Here is a 24,857-nt window from a genome sequence, read left to right as displayed (position 1 = left end):
TCTTCAAGGTACTATTGGTAGTAGGCAGAGTATCATACAAATGGGGAAAAAAGGTGTCTTTCTATATATGATATATATGATCATTTCTTCCTTCCTGGATTATAAATATTCTGAAGACTGATGTCAACTTCTATTTTATGAAATTATTTAAAAATCTTTTTCATTGCCAAAGTGGGGACTTTAGTTAATATAAACCTAGAGAGATAAAATGATATATTTTTAAACATCCTTAGCAGAGTAATTTTCCTCTTATTTTGTATCTTGTGCATTTTAGAAAAAAATGAATGATGGTTATTCCACCAAATGATAATAAAACATGCAAGAGTATTAAATCGAATAACATCTGTTTTCAGAATATATGTGGCATGTACAGTTATTGACCCATAGGATATAAGATTAGAATGCTAGATCTCATTTGTTTTTGTTATTGGAACACAAGTTATGTTCTATTTGTATTATTTTATAACCAGTGATTTGGAATATCATTCTGGTTTAATGATTTGTTTAATAAATAATGTAGCTAAGGTTTTAAAATTGAAATAATTGTATATTCACTTGCAGTTATAATATAATACTTCCCTCAACACAAGTTACTTCCTGTTGCCTCTTATACCACATCTCCTTTTCTTTTACCCACAGTCATTGCTAAACCTCTGGCAATTACTTACATGATCTACATTTCTTTAATTGTTTTTCAATTCAGTGTGTAACCTTTCTGGATTGACACATTCACTTAGCAAAATTATCTGGAGATTCATCCACATTGTTGGCATGTATTAGTAGTGAATTCCTTTTTATCTCCAAATAATATTCCATACTATGAATATTCCAGTTTGTTTAACTATTCATCAAAAAACATCTGGACTGTTTCCACATTGTAACTATTATGAATAAAGCCCCTATGAATGTTTATGTACAATTTTTTTATGTGACCAATTTTTCATTACTATGTGATAAATGATAACAGTGCAATTACTGAGTCATGACAGTTGTACATTTAATTTTTAAAGAAACTGTTTCCAGAGTGACTATACTATTTTGTATCCCCACTAGCAACTTTTGAGAAATCTTTATTTTATTTTTGCCATTATTGTTTTGTCTTTTCATTTTTTTTTTTTTTTTGTGGGGTGTGTATGGTGGTGGGAGAGTACCGAGGATTGAACTAAAGTACTCGACCACTGAGCCACATCCCCAACCCTATTTTGTATTTTCTTTACAGAAAGGTTCTCACTGAGTTGCTTAGCACCTCGCAGTTGCTAAGGCTAGCTTTGAACTCATGGTTCTCCTGTCTCAACTTCCCAAGCTGCTGGGATTATAGGCTTGCGTCACCATACCCAGCTCTACTTTTCATTTTATTCATTCTAGTAGATGTGTAAATATTTGTCACTATGGTTTTAATCTGTATTTCTTAATGAATTAAGATGGTAAATATGTTACACGTTCCTGTTTGCCTTCTGTATGCCCTCTTTGGTAAGATGCATATTTATGTCTTTTGACCATTTTCCAATTGGATTTATTATAGAGCTTTAAAGGTCAAGTTTTTGTTTATGTTTTTTTATTGAGTTTTAGACCTCTGGTTTTCCAGTGCTTTTTACTAAATATTTGTGACAGTATTACTTTTTATAGTTAAGTCTATGATCTATACTGAGTTATTTAAAAAATATAATCTATTTTGGGATTATCTTTGTGCAGGATTAAAAATCTTAGCTTGATTTAGCCTAGGATTTAATTTATTTTCCTTGCATGTAGATGTCCATTTCTCCCAACATCATTCGTTGAAAAATCTGTCCTTCCACTAAATTAATTGCCTTTGCGAAAAATTAGTTGAGGGGCTGGCAAATGCTAGAGTATTTACTTAGCATGTATGAAGCCTTGGGTTTGATGCCCAGGACTGCAAAAATAGATAAATTAGTGGGACATATTTGTGTTGGTCTACACATTAGTTTCCTATTGTTATATGCAATTATCACAAATTTAGTGGCTTAAAACAACAGAACTTTATACAGTTCTGTTTGTCACAAATCTAAAATATGCCTTGCTAATTTAAAATCAAGGTGTTGGCAGTGTAGTTTCTTTGGGAGGCTCCAGGAGAGAACTCATTTTCTTGAATTTTCTACCTCCTAAATTCCACTTCTATTCCTTGACTTGTGGCTCTTTCTTCCGTCTTCAAAGCCAGCAGGAGAGCATCTTCAAATTTCTTTCTTACTCTGACTCAAATTTTCTGTTTAGAAGGATCATTTTCATTACATGGGCCCATCCAGGTAATCCAGGATAATGTTCCTATCTCAATGTTCTTAACTTCAATTCATCTGTAAATGTCTGTAAAGTAATATATTCAGAGATTGTGGGATTTGGTTTGTGGACATCTGTGGTAACACTTATTCTGTCTGCCATGGTCTTTCTGGTGCTTAATGACTGCAATGACTAGATAAACAAGTGTGTACTCTACAGAGTATTAAGTCAGCAAAGGAAGACACAAGCAAAATTTGTGAGAATTTGTCTAGAAATAAATTCTTCTTACTAGAGATTCATCCATATTGTTGCAAGTATTAATAGTGCATTTTATACTGAAATTGATACTTGTTTTCAATTTGCAGTGTAACAGATTCCACACATTTAACAGCTTAAAACCTTATTGAATTATTTATCACTTTTTTTTTTTTTTTTTTTTTGGAGTTTATCTATCATAGTCAAAGATCACACTAACACGTGATGTAAGGGGATTAAATAGGAGGGAATAGGAAGCATGTGGGCCATCTTAGAATTCTGCCTAAAACAGAATCTATTTGGCACTGAAGAGAGAAGTGGATCTTTAGAAAGAGTATGTTGAATAAAAGAGAGAGATTATATTTAGGATATAACCTTGAGGAACATATGTAGAGAAAAAGAATTTTCAAGATGTCCAGAGTGGTGGAAAAAATAAAACAAGATTCACAGTGGTAACCAAGAAATAGAATTCTTGGGAAAGGCAGAGAATCCATAGTGTCCTGTACAGCAAGTATTACCTACGAAGGAGCGATTACTGACCCAGGAGGCAACTATGAGATCTTGGCAAGGTCAATAGCATCAAAACAATGTTATGGGGTAGAAGAAAATGAAGTGGAAACAAAATCAGTGTGATCTATTAAGATGATAATTATTTTATGAGGATTAACCTTTAAACTTTGAAATAATTGTTGTTTCAGTTATCATTGTTTAAGAATGGAACGATACATTCTTCCTGCTAAAAGTTTTTCATTCAAATCTAAAAATGTACAAGTGTATTTCTTGTCTGTGAAAGTTACAGGAAGACATTTTGTGCTACAACACTGTACTTTGGGCACTGGTCACATGGTAGCACTTATTGCAGGAAAGAAGAGTGGCAAAGATCCTAAAGTATTATAAACCTATCCAAACAAAAGCAAACCACACACTCCAGCATATATCCTTTATCATTTTCTGTTAAATATTTTGTACAAAATTGATTTCAGTAAAACTTTAAACAATGATATTGTTTCTATGTGGATTAGGTTTTATCTAAAAGTCAAATAACGTGAACTACATAATATAGGCCCTCAGATTGAGATTTAAAATAAGATAAATAATGGTTTACTCAGAAGTTTATTTTTCTTTTTTATGTATAGCTCATTAAAGAATTTAAAGATGAAGATTGGAATATGGGCAATATAGTATACACTCTCACAAATAGACGCTACCTTGAAAAGTGCATTGCTTATGCAGAGAGCCATGATCAGGTAAATGAATTTGTGTATAAATTTATTTCTCTCTCTCTCACTCAATATTTATCTTATTATTTAAATATAAAAAATTATAGATAAAAATGAGGCAACAAAATTTTTTAATTTCTGAAAGTATATTAAGAAAATGGAAACTAAAACAATAAATTTCTATGTTGTTTTAGACAAAATTGGCCATTTGATATACAGGTTTCTCCTGTAATTGTTAAAAGTATAAATAGAGTAGGGACTTAGGGATAGCTACAAGGTCCAAGGATGAAATATATCTGCTGCCTGTTTTTGTAAATAAAGTTAATCTGTGAATAAAGTTAATTTGAATACATCCGTGCTGATTCATTTGTACATTTTTTTTTTTGTTTGGCCATCATAGCAGGTTTGAGTAACTGAGAGAAAATGGTTTATAGTGTTTAAAATATTTATTGTTTGACCTTTTACAGAAATTTGCTAACCTAAGAAGTAGGTTATCCTAAATTTTGCTCCTTTTGAATTGGGACAGTGATTTTTTTTCAAAAACAAAATACACAATATCCTTGAACATAAAACAGATGAAATAAATGCTTGTAAAAAATATCAGTACCCAAACTGGAAAAAAAATATATTAGTTTAAGGGGTGGAGGATTATAAGGAATGAGAACTTATCCCCAAATATGTAACATAGTGAACAAGGAAAATATACACAAAAGTTATTTCTTTGTATTGCAAACTGCTAGAAGTTATAATACAGTATAAATTCCCAGCATGTTAATTTTGTATGTTTAAAAGATTACATGACTGGAATAAGCAGATAGAAGAAGAAACTGATAGGTTTGTTTTTATAACTTTCTATCGGGTCTTTAAAGAAACACATTTCCTAAGAATTGTTTTGTACTTGAAAGATTCATGCCAGGCCTTGTGGCACACATTTGTAGTCCCAGCAACTCGGGAGGCTGAGGCAGGAGGATCACAAGTTTAAGGCAGGTTACAAAAATAAACTTAAGCATATAAACAAATAATTCAAAATCAGTAGGAAAGAAATTGTGTAAGAACTAGCACTGATTAGTGCTATAGATCTTGTAGTAGTATTTTAAAGGAGTCATTTTTATTAAAATAGGTTAGTGATTTAATAGGTTTGTAAGTGAATTTGTTTTCTAAAACTGAAAATAATTGTAATAGAATACTAAGATTGCAGATTATCTTCTGTTGTACATTTCACTATATGTTATTGTTTTGTTGGTGATGAATACTTTGCTGTTTTTAGCCATGAAAGGTTCAGATTGTTAGGAGGCCTCCCTTCTGCTACCCAGAGCTTTTCTGAGTTATCTATTATTCTCTTTCAGATAAAACAAACTAAATGTTGGTTAAATGGCAAATACAATGAGAAAGTAAATTTATATTTAAGAAAAATGGCAGAACGAATCAGTGCAATATACATATAATGTTATCTTAAGTGTATATATAGATGATTTTTTAGAAACATATCCATTGTTTCAGAATCAAATCTTTAAAAAAAATCTATGTAATATTCTTGCCATTATTATAAATGTGTGTTTAAGAAAAACTTTTTTTAATTTTTATTTTTGTAATTGTAAATGGACAGCATGCCTTTATTTTGTTTTATTTTTACGTGGTTCTAAAGATTGAACCCAGTGCCTCACACATGCTAAGCAAGTGCTCTGCCTTTGAGTTACAGCCTCAGCCCCTGTTTAAGAAAATCTTAAACATCAGTTCAAGTGTAACAAATGTTCATGTACCTTATCATGAGTTTTTTCAAGATATTTTAAAAATAAGAATCAATCTTAAAACAAATGTATAGATCTCTAAGTTATTTTTACCAGCCCATGTTCAGCACAGAAAGTAACTATTGGAAAAAATACATGAAATTAATACTAATCCAAAAACCTTTCCTACAATTGTTTTCCCTCCTGTGTAGCCTCATGTTCCAGTGTAAATCACTGATGCTTAGTACCACTGCTCTTCATTTATCTCAGTAACTTTTATTTCTGTAGGCACTGGTTGGTGATAAGACACTGGCATTTTGGTTGATGGATGCTGAAATGTATACAAACATGAGTGTTCTAGCTCCTTTTACTCCAGTTATTGATCGTGGAATACAGCTTCATAAAATGATTCGACTCATTACTCATGCACTTGGAGGAGAAGGCTATCTCAATTTTATGGGTAAGTGTAAGTTACCATTCTGTGTTTGGAAAGTTAACTAATATTATATATCACATAAATCTTGTAGAACATACTGATTTAATATAATGTCATGCATAAATTGAAAAATTAAATTATTATACAACTACTATTACACATGATGCAAAACCACACTCTAAAAGGTGGTATTTTATTGAATATTTCTGACAACAACTATGCTAAACTATTTTTTCAAACTGGAATTATTGTTCAGATTTTAATCATTCTGAGTTTTATTATTGCTGTGTGTTACATTAAACATAGGTAATATGTAGCAGTTATGTAATAATATATTAAATCATTATTGGTAGTCTTCTTTGAGGTAATTGTCCACATGATACCTCTGTCATAAATGTGAAAACTAAGGCCCAAGAGCATTGTGACAAGCAAAATATTTTTTAAAATAGCAATGAATATTTGAAGGACATTATTATCTGAAGGATGTTAAATGATAAAACAGATAGTAACTAATATATTTTTGTATTCTATTTGGTCAATAACAATCTTTTTTAACATTTGAATTTTAGAGGATTTTACCAGCTTTTAGGCTACAGAGAAACAAACTGGAAAATATATACAGTAAGCCAAGTTATTATTCTATGACAAAAGCCTCAGAGCATAAAATGGTTTATGCATTTTTGTCTGAAAGTTTTCATATGAAGTCTCAGCCTTTTTTTAAAATTTTTAATTGTAGATGGACACAATACCTTTATTTTTTTTTTTAATTTATATTTATGTGGTGCTAAGGATCAAACCCAGTGCTTCACACATGCAAGGCAAGCACTCCTCCACTGAACTACAACCTCAGACCCTGGATTTTTAAAAGTCTCTTTTATTTGCTAACTGCAAGTTACTGCAAGTTAGGAAGACAAGTCCAAGAAATCTTATGTTGGATTTTACCTATACTACTGTACCTTTGAATATATTGCTCTCTTCTCAGTGTTGCCAAAATTTGTTAATACTCCTGGCCTATCAGGAAATAACCTTCCTGACCTAGGAATCTGCAGCCCATCAACCAAGTACCAGGCCAGTTTTCCTGGATGGACTTGGAACCTTAACCAAAGTCAGCATTGGTTCCATAAAAGCAACTGGTCCTATCTTGCATAATTGTATCAGACTTCAACATCACCATCACAGTAAGGCCTTGGCTGCACAATAAATCTCTTCAAGTATATTCTTGTGAAAATTTGGACTCTATGAATACTTTAGTCAGATTTTTCGCTGCTCTAATAGGACCCAATCAGAACAACCATAGAGGAGGAAAAGTTTATTTGAGGGATTGTGAGAGGACTCAGTCCAAAGAAGACTGGCCCCATTCCTTAGGGCTTAAGATGAGGCTGAACATTATGGCAGAAGTGTGTGGCATAGGGAAGCATCTCACATAATGATCCAGAGAGAGAGGTCTCTACTTGCCAGAAGCCACACCCTAATTCCCACTTCCTCCAGCCATACCCTACCATTTAAGTTACCACTCAGTTAATGCCTATCAAGGGATTAATTCACTGATTGGTTTAGAGTCTTATAACCCAATCTTTTCTCCTCTGAACCTTCTTGCATTGTGTCACAGGTGAACTTTTGGGAGATACCTCATATCCAAACCATAACAAATAAGTTTGTCAAATAAGTTTGTCTATGCAAATAGTTTGTCACCATGTAAAATTTGGAGAACAGGGTGTTAGTGGGAGATTTAAAATGTTTTATATTTTGTTTATGAGAGCATGGTCCATTAAATTGTTTTATAGAAAGGAGATACACACACACACACACACACACACACACACCCAACACAATTTTTCAGAGAACAAAGTAAAATAGATGTCTCTTTTCATGTATTTAGTTCTGTGTCATTAATTCTTGAAGCCAACATCTGAAAATCTAAAAGTTCTAATTCAGTCTGCTGCTTTGGAATGCTGTAACATCAATTTACCTCCATTAATAGTCTAGAGTATCACTAGTTATAAATGCATAATATAGTCCATTGTCTGAGACTTTTTTGTAGGAAGACTTGAATCCAGAGCTGTGTGCATAGCAGAGCCTCAAGGCAAGCATCAGATTAAAACAAAGCCATCTGTACCTGACACACATTTAATGGCCATATCTAATTTAAAATTAATAACTTTAAATAAGAAAGGTCTGATAAAATTTAATAATCTGAAGTATTTGTTGTTTCTTGGTCAGTGTTCTCCTAAGGGTAGAAGCATTTTCCGGAGAGCTAGGGCATTGACAAATCTGGGAACCCCATAAACTTACTGGAATATTAATATTATCACTTGAACTGTATAAAATCAGCTAGGACAAACTGAGTGTCTCTTATGTTTTGGAAACTCTTCTTGTGGAACTTTTGATAGTAATACAATAAACAGACATAATTATAACATCTTTTATTTCTAAGATTGGTAAATTGACATTTTGGTATCAAATATAATTTTGAGGTTATTCTTTGGTATAAGACTGAGAGCTCTTTTGTAGTTTTATTCCTTCTTTGTCTTTGAAAAAAGTGGCTTCTAATTTTAGCTCTAACACCTCTTTTTCAAAGATTCCTTCTCAGTATCTTAACTAAATTGAACATTCTTCTACTAACTTTGAAATCAGTAATCTCCCTAATGGTTACAAAATGTCTGATTCTTTATATTGTTTATGAATATAATATTTCTCCCCATGAGCTTCATGATTTTAAATATATATATCCGTCCTTCTCTGATCATGTTATTGTCCTACTTAAAAGCCTTCAGTAACTGTGGTGTCTTCTAGCCAACCTGTCAGCCTCACATCAAAGGACTCTCATGGGTCCCCCACCTTGATCCCTTAGCTCCAGCCAAGCACATCATCTTTTAGATCATTGAATGCACCAACCTCCTTCTCCTCTGAACCGTGTATCTTTTGGTGTAAACCACACACACAGCTGGAATCATCCCACACAAACCTTCAAACACTCTCTCCCACATTTGGTAAAATCATTGGTCTTCAGACCTCATTTCTTTAGGCCTTTCCTAAAGCCTCACACTTGGCTGGTGTTTCCCTTTGCATGTTTTTATAGCACTCTCCACTTGTCTTTCATTTGGTTTAACAAAGTTACTTTTGAAAAACTCTTATATATGTGTTTTCCTTGTTACATTGACTCCTTAGTGAAAATATGTCACATTCACTGTTTTGTGTCTACACAAGCTAGCACTCTATCCAGCATATCACAAAGCTGTCTGTTTTCTTAAAAGGATAGTGTATGTGTCTGTGTGTGCAATATTATCTTGTAATATTTTTATTATTAGTTTATGACTTTCAGTTACTGTTGTAGTTAAAAGCAGAGTAGGTGTACATTGGCATGTAAGAAATTAATAATTAAGAAGAGCAATTTTAATAATTCCTCAAGACTGAGAAATAATGTGATTGTTTACTCATATTTTAGACATTTTAAAATATGAGTAAACAACCACATTTTTTAAAAGTTATTAACACGTTATATTTTAAAAGTTATTAACTGTTAAGAATTTTGTTTTTATTTTCCTATAATACAGAAAAAGTGAACAAAGGAAAAACAATAGCACATTTTAAAATTTTTCTTTAATTTTTATTGTTGGTTGTTCAAAACATTACATAGTTCTTGACAAATCATATTTCACACTTTGATTCAAGTGGGTTATGAACTCCCATTTTTACCCCATATACGGATTGCAGCATCACATCGGTTACACATCCACTGTTTTACATATTGCTATACTAGTGTCTGTTGTATTCTGCTGCCTTTCCTATCCTCTACTATCCCCCATCGCCTCCCCTCCAATCTTCTCTCTCTACCCCATCTACTGTAATTCATTTCTCCCCCTTGTTTTTTTTTTCCCCTTTCCCCTCACTTCCTCTTGTATGTAATTTTGTATAACCATGAGGGTCTCTTTCCATTTCCATGCAATTTCCCTTCTCTTTCCTTTTACCTCCCACCTCCCACCTCTCACCCCTGTTTAATGTTAATCTTCTTCTCAAAGACATTTGCATAAATTTGTGAAGCATAAGATATGTGTTCTGATTATCAGAAATCTTTAATGTCAATATGAATTTTTTGAGAATCATCCAGTTTGGCCAAAGTGTTTTTATTTTTTGTAATATATATTTCTAATTTTGAGTTTCAATTTTTTTCACTCTATTTATAAAGTATGGGAATATTGCTATACATTTTTTTTATTAGCTAGGTTATTTTAGTTGGTTTCATGAGTAGGTTTATATTTCCTCTTCTGTCATATACACATATGAAAAAATATTGAAGGGTAGCATGGATGGCTAAATTATTTTTATATTTTATATCATGAATTGTAAAAGATCTATAATAATATTAATAACTAATTAACTTTGGTTTAGTGCTTATACTTTCTAAAATGCTTTCATATGCATTACTAACTTAACTTTTTGTGGGTGTGTGCATAATCCTAGTTGCAAGGAAACTTGGAGCTGAAAGTTAAGAGAATACTAAATAATGCTAGGTATACATTTGAAGTTCCATTTTGCTAATATTACAGCTCTGGGAGATAAAGAGACATGTGTAGTCTTGTATGCTATGATATTCAATGAGAGAAAATTGGAATTCAATTATACTTTATATGTAAGTTAGCCACAAGTGTATGATGAATTAATATATTGGAAAAGACAGAGCATAGTGGTTAAGGAAACCATCTAATCAGAATTCAGACCTATCCCCTTTTCATCTATGTGGCCTATGTGAGACAAATTGTCCCTCTTTGCCTTCCTTTGCACAGAGGTAGTACCTGCCTCACAGGACTGTTTTGAGAGTGCAGTGATTTAATGCATATACAAAACAAAATATTTTCAAGCACATACCCCATAGTTGATTTTTATTTAAATGTACTCTTACTGTTTATAATATTATCAATTATTTTCTTAATTATGTGGATTCTGAATGCTGGTATTCTAATTCCATCTAAGAGTATATTTTAGAATATTGTCTGGTGATACACTCTTGAATATAAGTTTCTTTAAAATGTTAAGTTTGGGATGGAGGCAAAAAATAATATGTTAATTAGTTTAGCTTTTAAAACATTAGAAAATATAATTCTTTGAAAAAAATCAATGATGTTTTCCCATTTTATGTGATACATGAAGCCATTTCTGCAGTCTTACCAAGAGTAAATATTTTTTGTTGTTGTTGTTGTTTGTTTTTCATTGACAATGATGTATATTGAGTGTTGCTACTAAAACAATCTTAGCTTTCATGTATGAGGAATCTGAATTTACCTCATCAGTTTTCATATCTCTGGTAAGGCAGTATCATATTTATCAGTTAACAAGTATTATGTATCTATTGCATTGTTTTTATATATATATGGTCTGTACACATGTCTAGAGCATCAAAGCCAATTTGATATATATTTCTGGTGTACCTGTGCACAGAATTTCTATATACACAAACACAAGGCAAGAAAGAAAAGGAGAAGGGAGGGATCAGGGAGAAGGAAAGAAAGAAGAGCCAAAGGTAAGGGAGAAGGAGAGGGAGAGCAGGAGAGGAGGCAACTTAACTCTCAAGGCAAGTTTAACTTAAAGAGTTAATGAATTTGAGATATGTGTCAATTTGAATTATAATTTTAATATATTCATAACATTTTCTAGATTGTTTTTATCACAACTTATAAAATTTATTCTTCAGATATTTTTTATATATCTACTATATTTACTATGTATTGTTTAGTGGTATATTTCGATCTGAAGAATAGTTCTTGCCCTCTAGACCTCAAAACTCTATAAGAGGAAACAAACAAGTGACAGACAAGTGTCTTTTTACTAGTATATACACTAGGTATAGGAAAAGAGATGAGCAAAGAGTATCATGTCAATATGTAGGAAACTGGGTTAGGAGATTTGGGGTGAAATTTAGGAACTGCTTCATCCAGATCAATGGAGAAGGCACAAGAGAACCAGGCAGTGAGGTTAGCAAAAAATAGTTTAGGTATATAACTGAAGCAGTGGGGTGATAATTTGAGAGTAAAATCAATTGAGAATATTAAATGTCAAGCAAATGTAAACAACTCAAGCCTAAATAAATCAATTTAGAGGTCATATGCTGATTGACAAGTATAATAATAAAAAGAGTGATTTTACTCATTTAAAAATATTTTGAATTCTTCAGTAATAAAGATCTTTTATTAATGACTGAGTGGCCAGATAGTTTACTTTTTTATATTTGTAATATAACTGAAAGGATATGGTTTAGAAAAATGAAGTATGATGGCTGGCAACCTATGCGAATGTCTTTATTGCTTTTTGTAATCTCTAATTAAGTATATTTGATGGTTAAAAATAAATATGAAAAATAGCTGCTCACACATGAGATAACCTCAGTTAATTTTATATAGATAAACTGAAAAGGCAATTCAAAGGAAGAAAAATAGTGAAGATAGGAATATAATTTGCCCAGTTTTCTGATGATTACCTGGTTATCATGGAAATATTATAATTTCCTAATCCCATCAGTTGGGGTGAGTAGTCACATGATTTTATCACGTGGTTCCTCAGGAATTGATATAAAGATGAGTTTAGGTAAGTAAATTGGTTACTGTTTCTATTGATCACACAACCAGGAAAAAATACCAATGCTGATACTTCAGTCTTACTTTCATATAATACCAAAATAACAACATAATAGCCTTCTTTAGTTACAGACTGCTTAGAAGTATAAAAAGAGAGAGGAAAGCAAATATTTATTCGATTTTAGATAGAACTACCTATAAGCATTTTAAAATATCAAATAAAACAAATTAATATATAAATATTAAGCATATACCTTGTGATTTAAAACATTGGCAGATGAGGTAGCATGCAATTTTAGAATCAAAAAAAGAAACAATCGGAAGACAACCATAAATTAGAAAATGAAGTAAAATTACTGAATAGTTTGTGAATTTTTTTTAAGTGTGAATTTTTATAAACTAAAAATATCATCATTGAATCACAAGTGGCTTTTAAGGAATATTCTCTGGCTTTTCAGAGAGTTCTTTATAACTCTACACTAAACTGGACAAGAGTGAAGAGAAAGGTATAATGGGTAGTTAACAATAACATTTTTTTTTTCATTTAAAGTAATCAAGTCTCTTATCTAATAACTCTAAGAAGAATAGCTTGGTTTTCTGGTAGAAACTGTATCTTTTTATCAGTAGCTTTGTTGCCAGTTTGGTGTCAAAGGAAGTTATTTGTCCACCCCCCCCAATTTGATTTTATCTTCTTTGGTTTCATCATATATGGGTTGAGATTCAAAAGCAGAGTGACCTAAATCACTTTCAATACTGTCACATGAATATTTCACTTGTTCAGAAACCTTTAAATAAAATCAAGAATTATTCTTGTAATAGAAGCTTTTCTTCTCAGTTGTCTTTTTTTTTTTTTTTTTTTTTTTTCTTTTCTTCCTTTTGGGGCTTATAGCATTAGAGACAAACACTTTTTAAATAAGTACACTTCATTTGATTTGAAATTTTAATGCCGCATTATAACTCTGGGTATATCTCAAAACATAAATGATTCAAATTTCTCATTAGAAAAACTGAACTAGCAAAGTTAAGTCAACAGATCAAGCAAGATTTCACTACTATAAATAGCAGTAATCTAGAAACTGAAAACTCACATTTTTATAATAAAATATTGCCTGTGACATTATGTGTTAATACACAAACTGAAATATCAGAAGTCTGGTACATCAGGACTCACTAATTTGTTTGCTCATTCATTCATTTACTCATTTATCCATTCAAGTTAAACTCATTGTTTCCATATCAAGTCTCTTCCTTGTTCAATGTAGGGGGAAAAAAAAGAAAAGGAGGAAATAACTTAAAATATGTAGGAGGAGCTGTATGTGCAGAAAACTCTAAGAAAAATGATGTAACAAGTGAAACTTCCAAAATTCTGCATTTTTCTTATCCCTCTACCTGAAATTTACTTTACCTCATTTTTTTCTGTTTTTCCCAGTTTCAAAGTAATATGCTTCTTTTCCTGTTAGTAAAGATTTAGATCCTGAATGAAACTGTTCTGACATTAAAAATCTGATTCCTACCGCTAAAAGCAATTGGGGGTTATCTTTATCTTTTATATAAGGCATTATAGAATTATTTTTTTCAAAATCTGACATATGTACAAGTTTGCTTAAAGAGTTACCTTTATAGTTTTTATAGTCCCATGAGAACCCATACCTTCTTTTATTCTAACTAAATTTGGAGAATTAAAAATTGAAAACTACTATTAATCCAGTTCAAACTTCAAACTCCCTTCCTCCACCCCACCATATTGGTGCTTGAATCCAGGGTTGCCCTACATCTGAGCTATATTCCATGTCTCCCCCACTTTTATCCCCCAGTCCATTTTTCTGTTCCATTTTTTCCGGTTTTTCTTCTATTAATTTACTGTTTTTTAATTGATGCTTTATATATATACATAAATATGAAATTAACTGGTATGTTCATATATGTACACAGCATAAAATTTAGTCAGTTTCATTCCACAGTTCCTCCTTTTTCCTATCCCTCTCTCTCAGTTCCCTTTCTCTACTCTATGCATTTCTCTTGTATTTATTTTCATGTAATTCCCGTACCCTTTTCTTTTTTCCTTATTTCACTCTGGCTTCTGCATATCAGAGAAAATATTTGAGCTTTGAGTTCCTGAGTTTGGGTTATTTCATTTAACATGATTTTCTCCACTTCCACCCATTTACCAGCAAATGTCATAATTTTATTTTTCTTTATGGCTGCGTAAAACTCCATTGTGTGTGTGTATATATACATACATACACACACACACGACATTATCAGTTAGGTATTAATGTGACTGTTTGTCTTCTCCATTAACAATTCTCCTCAAAATTTTAACTGGGTAAATAGATGACCAGAATAAAGAGTACATTTTCCAGGTTCCCTTGAAGCCTAATGAGGCCATGAAACTATGTTATGGCTAATGGATAGTCATGGTAGTTGTGTGTGTACCACTCACTGGACATTTTCTTGAGTAACAGGAACCTGATCATCTCTGCTAACTGCTCCTGCACTCCCCACCCCCAAAAATATTTCCTCATGGAACACCATAGCATTGTAATGCCAAAACAAGGTAAAAGGATATTAGTTGACATTTTAAATAATCCTATTTATAGTACTTTTAGAGTAGTTTTGAAATCAAAGTAAAATTTAAGTCCCAACGACTTATATTTAAATCAGTGTTAAGAAATACTTCCCCATTATTTGTCATTACTACTTGTAATGTCAGTAATAACCTCTCAAAACATGAAAATACTTTTGTTTCAAAATGTAATTTGGAAATATAAGAAAGCCTAAAATTTTCCCAGTATTATTATAAAAATGTTTCATAAAACTGTTGTGACCAGTGAATTGAAGTAATATTTATGTATTAAGTAAACATATTCCCTAGTATTAGTCACATGCAATTACTTTAGTATTCTAAGATCTTTATTATACACTTTACAACATGCATGCATTTTTTTACAGGAAATAACTGGGATATTTATGTCATCTCATTAATGAAAGCAAGAAAAGTTTTAAATTAGAAAGAAAATTTTAAATTATATAATTGAGGCTAGATGATTCCAATCTGTGTGAATGTTCTCTTTTCTATTACATATGTGTTATAAACGGACATGTCTTTCAATATATGTGCATATAAACATTTATGTACACATATACATGTGCACACATTCTTACACATACACACACGAAAACCCACAATGTTTTTAGCATTTTTTCTTCTCCTTAAGCCAACTTTTAAGAATAGGAATGGTGTAGTTCGGTGGTAGTGTTGGCCTAGCAGGTGTGAGGCCCTGGGTTTGATCCCTAGAATCAAATATATAAATAATTAGGAAGGAGGGAGGGAAGGAGGAAAAGAACGAAAGAATGGATGAATCCTGTCACTCCAGGTGCAGCTGCATGCACCTGTAGTCACTGGTGTGCCAATAGTCCCATTTGCTTTGTGGCTGAGGCAGGAAGATCATTTGAGCCCCAAAGTGGAGGCCAGCCTGGGTAACACAGCACAAGACCTCATCTGAAAACAACAGTCCATAAAGCATTTGGGGATTTTTGAATCCTTGGTTTCATTCACTTATTCATTAATTCTAATAGTCATTAAAATACATATCTCATGACAGAAATTGTTTCAGATACTGTACTAAATGCTTGAGGTGCAAAGTGGACAGGATAGATGAGTCACTGCCCTCAGGGAGCTTAATTTCTATTAGGACAACAAACTTCAGATGGCAAACAAACAGATAAATAATGTAGATAAGTGACATAAAGGAAACAAAATCGTTGTTAAAACAGAAAATAGTAAAATAATTTTAAGCTAGATCTTTAAAGATTTGAAACCTATTGTTTATAAAGAATGCAGAAAAGAACTTTCTAAAGACAACTAAATGTTCAAGGGCCCTGTGGTGGGCATACAAGGAAATGAAAGAGAATTGATACTATAACCTAGTACTCTAGAAATAAGGGTTAGAGGTATTAGGTTGGAAAAGCAGGTAAGAATTAGGTAGGGGTTAGGTCATCAAGGCTACTATAGCCAAAGAGGTGTGACATAAAAAGTGGACACTGCATTATCAGTTTATGTGGGTTTTAAGGAGAATCATATAAAGGTCCAATATTTGTTTTATGTCAATAACTTTTGCTAGTTTTTATGGACTGAATGGGGCAGGAGAGAAGAGAGGGATATCACTGAGGAGGTTGAAGAAGTATTCAAGAAGTTATGATGATGGCAGTGCAGGCAGAAAAAGGGAAAGAGCTAAGATATAGTTTTGGAAGTAGAATGAATTGGCAAGTCTTGATAATAATTTGGATATGTGACAAAGAATAATCAAAGATGACTTTGAGTTTTTTTGGTTTGGCTGCAGTATTTGGTTGAACCAATTAATAGTATAAGAAAAATGAGGTTTAGGGAGTCAGGTTAGGGCCGAAAAGTAAGAAGTCTAATTTTAGACACATTGACTTTAAGCTTCTTTGAAATACTCAAATGGCAAGGAATTTAGTGAACATTGGGCTTGATAAATAAAATTTGGAAGACTTCCACATATGAATGTTGCTATAGCATGGTATACATAATATCAGTTCCTAGAATACTGAACTATGACTCAAGAAGAAAAGAAGACCCAGGGCAGAGCCAGAGGAACACTAATGTCCAAACAAAGAGAAGCCATCAAAGGAGACTGAGAAGGAATGGTATTGATAAAGGAAGGAAGATCATGTGAATGTGCCATTCTGAAAGCCAATGTGTAGTATATCAAAAAAGAGGAAATAACCACTGTGGGGACTGATAATATTGCAGCTGAGTAAAATGAGAAAAAAAGTTGCTACTGGTGAACAAAATAGAGGTGATTGTGAGGGGACATTGAGCATAGAAGCAGATTTTTGGAGGTTGTAAGAGTGAACATCAGGCAACACTTTTGCAAACAGTTCACTTAAGCTGTTTGTCTCATAAAGAGAACAGATAAATAAGATGGTAGGTGGAGTTGGATGGGGATCAATGGAAATTTTTTTCTTATGAAATATAAGAATGTTTGTGTTCAGAATGGGCTGTGCAGAGGGTAAGGTTCTGTGGTACAAAATGGAACCACCGTAGTTTCAGAGCACAAATGGGGAGATTTCTTCTTCCCAGCAAAAGGACAAGAATGGGTACAGGTGCAGCTCGTCTTAAGTGGAGTATCTTGAAGGTGATTTGTATATAGATAGTGGGATAAGTTCATCATTTGAGGCTGGAAATAAGGGAATAAATGATGTTTGAGAAAAGAGTAGAAGATATGAAGTAGACATCTTCAGAAATGAAATTATTAGAAAAGCAACATAGGGTGTCTATGTAATGTTGCATGCCCACTTGATATCTGCAATCAGGCCTACAGATGAGTCAGCCTCTTGGTCTACTGCCTTTTTAAAGCCAGGGTTGATCAAGGGTAGGAGTTTTGTCAGGCACCTGTCAAAAAAGAAGGAAGGGCTTTGAAAGTGCTAGCAAATAACTGATAGAGAACTAGTAAATCATTGGTACAAAAAAATTACGTGTGCCTTGGAGCTACCTGGAGAGTTTTTAAAAATGATGTTTCCATCCTACCTCTGGAATTTGTGATTTAATTGGTCTTGGCTGTGGTCTGGCCATTGAAAAAGAAAATTTTTAAAGATTTCCAAGGGATTTGTAAGGGTAGGAAGTTAAGAGAGAATTTCAAGAGGATATAAAAGATATAGGAAAGTATTCCTGTTATAGAACAGAAATTGTAGAGGGCACAGCAGGAGGATTGGGGAAGAAGGGGAAGGAAGAGAAGGGAAGTTCTGAGAGATTAGAGTATGAGTTCAACTAGCAGTGAATGGCCAGGAGGTTGGATTTGTTCTTCCCTTAATAAACAAGGCAAATCAGACTGGGACTGCTCCTGGATGCTATCAAGACACTTTCTAAAATATCTATATATAAAATGTAAATTAGAAGCATCTTGTGTTATTTCTATATTGTTTGTATATAAAAGGTTGGCACATAAAGTATATAAAGAGGCTTACGCGCAAACTAAAATCATGTTGTTAGAGAACAAACTATTTTTTGTTTATAATGTGGGTCATCTGATATGTGCACATATGTTTCTCCTGCTTTCTTGTTTAGGAATTTCATTATCATGATGTTATTCTAGTTCCTATAATGAGTGATACCTGTGGAGAAAAAGGCACAATTACAAACTAGCAATTTTCTCTCTCAGCAGTGTTATGAAATTTCCATTACTAAATTTGAAGGATTTTCTCAATATGATTATATTGTATTTTGACATTTGAAAATTCTGTGGGACATTCTTTAATGAGTATCTTACATTCTCCCTAAGCCACAGGGAAAGTTAGATGGATTTTGTCTTAAGTGTCAGTCTACATTTATTGATAGCTACATTAGACTTCAGTGTAAAATGTGTGATCTTACTTCATATCTTCCATCTGTGATTGTTTAGTGTCAAACTTGTAAATTCTTCTTTTTCTGATAGATAGGAATACAATAAAAATTTAAATGTCTTCCTGCTAAGTGCTGGAATTGAAGCAGTTATAGGAAGACAAAATACACTCTTCCTGAACAGCAGGAGTGCTAATTTTTGGCATTTTCTTTTAGCTTGTTGAGGCAAGTTTACTGAATGCAACATGACTTGTAGAAGTCTAAAAAACTCCAAAATTCTCAGTATGAGCAGTTGTAAATGGCTTGAAGCCCCATTAAAATGCTCCGAAACACAAATAGCATATATTCTGAATGGCAGAGACCTAAAAGTAATGGGCCTGATTTGATTCATGGCCCACTGATAACCAATTTTAGCTGGCTTTAATGAGAACCTACCATGACTGTGACAGTGTGCAAAGAGTAAAGGAAACACCACAACAATTATCTGGGGAGCTTTAAAATACTGAAGCCTGAGGTCTACCAGACCATCTGAGCCAGATGTAAGGCTCTGGCATTTAAAAATCATACCAAGTGATTTTGATATATAGATGTACAACACAGAGATCCACTAACAAAGGAAGTACAAAAATGAAGGTAGGACAAAAAACATAGGATAAGACTACCCACTGCAGGCCAGCTTGGGGAATTCCCTTCCTTTTTCTCCTCTGTGATTTAAATGCCCAGTGCCAGAAAGGCTCCTTATTTCTGCCAGATTAGCTTTCAGGAACAAGATTTTCTCCCCTCATTCTTGCTGAGGATCCACTTTAGAGAAACCTCGTCTTAACGTACTGACAAATGTTATGTATCTTATCTGCATTTTTCTCTACCTACTTGCATTGACATACATTGGGGATATGAAAATGTTATTATCTGGTTGTTGACAAGGGGAAGAAAAACAAGTTTTATTTGGTTTTGGTTCCTTTCTCCTAAATACTTTTACCTCAGAAATAGGAACTCATGTCTTTGATTTATTACAGGAGAAACACACTCAGAATAGTGGAGATATTATTACTATTGCTCAATAGTTTATTTTCATTAAAGATACTTTTTGGGAAAATAAGATTGTTTTTCCATACAGAACATGCCACCAATGCAGTATTATTCCTTGTATACTATAAATTTTTGGTCAAACCTACTTTCTCCTTGAGGAAGAATATCATTTTATTATTATTTAGAAGGAAAAATTCTAAGCACAGGGAAGTCCCATGTAATCACTTTTTTATCTCCATGCCTCAAGGTGACATCATCACATACATAGGTTTTGACTTGGAGGCTACAGAACAAATTTCCTAATCTAACAAAATAATAAAATTGGCGTGGATTTTATAATAAATACCAGTGGAAAAAGTACAATTGCTACTAATATTAACATCTGTATTTTTCTCAGTGGGATCTGCATGTATGTATATGTATATACGTACACACATATATAGTTTGTGTTTTCTCTATGTATAAATATTTTATGTTTGTGTGTATACACTATATTATATATGCCTCTGAGTGGATTCTTTATGCACACTACCCTGAATTAGAAGACCCATAGTATTTAAACCATAGTATTAAGGTGCAGAACCTTCTTGGGTGCAGTAATACACTCCTGTAGTCCTAGAGGCTCTGGAGGCTGAGGCAGAAGTATTGCAAGTTTGAGACCAGCCACAGCAAATTAACAAGGCCCTAAGCAACTTAGTAAGACCCTGTCTCTAAAAACAAAAAGGAGTGGAGATGTAGTTTAGTGATAAAGTGCCCCTGGGCTTGATCCCCAGTATTCCTACTACCCCCCAAAAGTTGTAGAACCTTAAGTTTGCAGAATATAGATTGTGCTAATCTTCTGCCACTATCTGAGATAATACTTTTGTAAAGAAAAAAAAAATGTTTGTTTTGGCTTGTGGTTTGGGAGGTTCCAGTTCATAATTGGTTGTATCCACTGCTTTGGGCCTGGGATGAAGCAGCACATCATGGCATGAGCATTTGGCAAACCAACACCATTTATGTCATCACCAGGAAAGAAAAAGAGGAAGGAAGTCCCCTTGAAGAGCATATCCCCAATGACCTAAACACCTCTCACTGAGACTCAATTTTCCCCCGCTCTAGTACTGGGGATTGAAACCAGAAGAGTTTACCACTGAGACATATCCTTAGCCCTTTTTTAAAATTTTGAGACAGGGTATTACTAAGTTGCTTAAGGACTCACTGAGTTGCTAAGACAGGTGTTGAATTTGTGATCCACCTGCCTGAGCCTCCCCAGTCACTGGAATTTCAGGCATGCCCAGCTCGCCCCATCTCTTAAAAGTTTCACCACTTGTTAGTATAGCCAATGTGGGGATAAGCTTTAAACACGTGGATCTCTGTGAGGGGAATAGGAGGGTTGTTAAGGAATGACACTATTGCAGAAATTGTATGCTTTAACATTTTATATAGAATTTCATGAAACCTTCTTTCTTACATAGTATTTTAGAAAAAGTTCAGAGCTTCGCATCTCAAACATGAGCCTCAATATCTCACATAAGAATTCTCTAAATATGAGGAAATTGCTAGTTCTAGGATGCTCTATCAAATGGTTCTCCTCCTAAGGTGTTGGTTGAGGGGTGGGAGGATGCTACCCTAGGAGATACAAATAAAGATAAATTAACACACAGTGTAATTTTCACTGGCTTTGAGTCGCCAATAGAGTTTTGAACTTTTGTTTAATCCTGATCTAAGCGCAAAGACCCACTTGAGAGAGAACCTCATTTTGTTGATGAAACGTACCAATAAAGGATTAGCAGAACCACCCGTCCTAATGTACCCTACTGTTCTGTGATATGGTTTGTCTTTATGTATGTATATTTGCTGTGATATTAAGCTCTTAAATCATCTCTCACCTTCACTAATTCTCTCCTATCTTCTTCTTTGGCTCACAATGACTTAGCACTTTCTATAGGTTTCCAAAGGTTCTCCTCTCCACCCGCCCCCACCTCAATCTTTCACTCACTCGCGTTCTCACACACACACAAACCAATAATAAATAAATTAATCAATAAATTTAAATTCCATAGATCTCCTTCCAAAGATTATTGATCAGAGTCCTTATTTTAGCTTAAAGGCTGAATGTCCAACTCTCTTAGTGATTCTAGGGTATAAGGATTCATACACTACAAAGTACAATTGATCATATATTGCTAGAACTGATGAGCTCTGTGTCTGTCACCTCTTAGAATGTAGTAAGTGTTCAGAACAAAAATATTATGCTTTTAGGAACCTTTCTGCTGAGCAACTTAACAATAGGAGGGTAAGAACTTAAAAAATGAATTTCTGGGTTTGAAAACTGTGTCACTATCTGAATCTTTACTTCTCTAACCCCTGGGCCTCCACCTAAGAAAAAAGAAAAGCATGTGAAAATGAACTATATGCAATTAGGAGTAGAGAGATATCCTTTCAGTCCCTTAGAAAATATAGTAACTTTCCTTTTCCTTTCTAAGAAAGATTAGGCTTTTCTTTGGGAATATTCTTTCCCTGAAACTTTGAGGAGATTCAGATTATTTAGGCGACTTATCTCAACCTAAAAATATTTTAGCATGTTCTCTAAAAGTAACCATAATTTCCCGCACATTCACTCTGAGTCAGTACGTGAAGTGTTTTACACATAATTTATTATTTAAAGCTTTGTTATTTCCCTTCGATGCAGCTATGATCATCTTCACTTCACACATAGAAAAATAAAAGGTTAAGTGATCCTTATGCTTATACAGAAACCAGAATTTGAATCCAACTTTTCTGCCTCAAAACTTATAGACATCATTATCCAAAGTACATGTATGAAGACATGAATTGTTGTCAACAAATTTTATATAAAACAGAGATATGAAAAATTGTGCTGTTTACATGTAATAAGAATTATAATGCATTCTTCTGTCAATTATTTTTTTTTAAAATCAATAATAAAAAAAATCTTATACTCCACAGCACTACCCCCATAAAACCCAACATTTCTTGTTTCACCTGAAATGAATGCTAAGGTTGGCAGTTGTTCTTGGAACTCTAAATGTAAATACCCATCCAAAGGCAATGAATGAAAGAGGCAAACAACAGATAATATTTTGTGTCATATAGTGGTCTATGAAACATATCAATGGTGAAAACAACGTTTTCCAAATGACTTAATCATCCCCTGTTTCCTTGAGATAGTGATTCTTTATTCTACACTGATTCTGTCCCTACAACTGCATCAGGCACCAGCCTAGGAATTGGGGAGCAAAACAGAAAACTTAGCCCTTAGCTCAAGGAGCCCACTGTCCAGAGAGGAGACAAAGCAAGAGAGGCATAGATGGGTGTGTTAGTTGATAACACCTTCTGGATCTGCACAGATAATTGTGAGTACTCCAGGGAAGAACTGATAGGTGAAGACAAGGAAAAGGCAACAAAGGAGAATTTATGTAGAAGGAGGGATTGAGTTTAAAGTATCTCTTTTCTCCATGTCCTGGTCCTCGATGTATATCCATCACTGGGATACTGACTCTACAAAGCTAAGAAGATGAAGCAGAATCAGGGACACATTAATTTAGTATGTGAAAGATGCTGAGAGAGAAACCTCACACAGAAGCAGCAGCCCAGTCAGAGAGAGCTGTGGAAGCGTTTTACAAAGATTGACAGTCAGATCTACAGGTTGATATATTACTTGATTGAAAATGTGAAAGATGGACTTGAAAGACAGTCAACTCAAACCGAATACAGCCCTGCAAGATTTTTTGTCATCAGAATTTCTTTAAGTTGGTTTTAAATTACAGGTCTAAATTTTTTATACTATTCACATAAATCAATAAAATGGACAGTATCCCCATGTTGAGTTCAAATCATTTATTTTTTAAAATAAAACTTCTGGATATTATGAGGAAAATATAGTTTCTATTTTCCAGGGTCACATTAATACTAGAATCCCTTTGATTATTGGCTCAAATGAAAGAGATATTTAATTGTAAGTTGTAGGTCACTTTGTATGAAGTAGAAATATTGTTTTAGATGAGTTATTTTTATTGCATATTTATACCTTAAACAATCAAATACTTGAATACAGTTTCAGTCTATGTGGATAGGAGTTGTCCTTCTTTGAATATACAAAGGATATCAAAGAAGATCTTTGAACCCCCCTATGTTTTATTTCATAATTCAAAACTAGCCTGGTTGTTTTACTTAAGCAGTTTTAGTGTGCAATGAGAGTTTTGTGTTGGTTGATTTTTTTTTGCTGCTGTTTTATTGTTGTTGTTGTTGTGTGTGTGTGTGTGTGTGTGTGTGTGTGTGTGTTTGGCCCTGGGGATTAAACCCAGGGGCACTTTACCATTGAGCTATATCCCCAGTCCTTTTTATTTTTATTTTTTTTATTTTGAGACAGGGTCTCACAAAATTGCATAGGTCCTTGCTGAGGCTGGCTTTGAACTTGTGATTTTTTTACTTCAGCCTCCCGAGACACTGGGATTACAGATGTGTGCCACCACGCTTGGCGTAATGTGAATTTTAAGGCAACTCAGATAAAACTAATACAATTGCTGTCATTTGGAAAAGCTATCTTTAATTTGAATTGAAAAGTGCATTATTTTTAAGGAATATAAATTCTGTAATATAACAAAATCACCAAATAGTCTATATTTTTAAAAAATTTTATATACTTACGTTTTTAAATGTGTTACCCATAGAAGCATAATTTACAAATGCAAAATGATAGTACTACACCTTTTTCAGCACATAAATAGTGCTATCATAATGCCTGCTTATTTGCCCTTTAAAAATATATTTAGGATGAGATCCTGTCTCAAAACAAAAAATAAAAAGGACTGGGGATATAGTTCTGTGCTAAAGGAACCCTGAATTCAATCTTCACTACCACAATTAAATGCATGTGTATGTGTATATATACCCACATACAAAAATATACCTTTAGAAAATAATAATCTTAAAAATAGTCTATTTTAAGTTTTTTTTTTTTTTTTTTTAATTGAGGAATTTTATAGCTTTGGAGAAAAAAACCCAAAACAGCTTTTCAAGTTT

At 33.3% G+C, this 24,857-nt stretch overlaps 1 protein-coding gene across 3 annotated transcripts in view; it reads left to right on the top strand.

Annotated features, from left to right (window-relative positions):
* Gbe1 (1,4-alpha-glucan branching enzyme 1) overlaps positions 1-24,857 on the top strand; it is a 268,831-nt gene that overhangs the window by 189,087 nt on the left and 54,887 nt on the right. For all 3 annotated transcript variants that reach the window (XM_071615136.1, XM_071615135.1, XM_071615137.1), the window contains 2 exons: positions 3,624-3,734; positions 5,723-5,894. In XM_071615136.1, coding sequence (XP_071471237.1) covers positions 3,624-3,734; positions 5,723-5,894 — 283 coding nt within the window. The remainder of the gene's footprint in view (positions 1-3,623; positions 3,735-5,722; positions 5,895-24,857) is intronic.

This window comes from Marmota flaviventris, chromosome 8 (assembly GCF_047511675.1).
Source record: "Marmota flaviventris isolate mMarFla1 chromosome 8, mMarFla1.hap1, whole genome shotgun sequence".
Taxonomy (NCBI): domain Eukaryota; kingdom Metazoa; phylum Chordata; class Mammalia; order Rodentia; family Sciuridae; genus Marmota; species Marmota flaviventris.
This window is presented reverse-complemented; position numbering and strand designations above follow the sequence as displayed.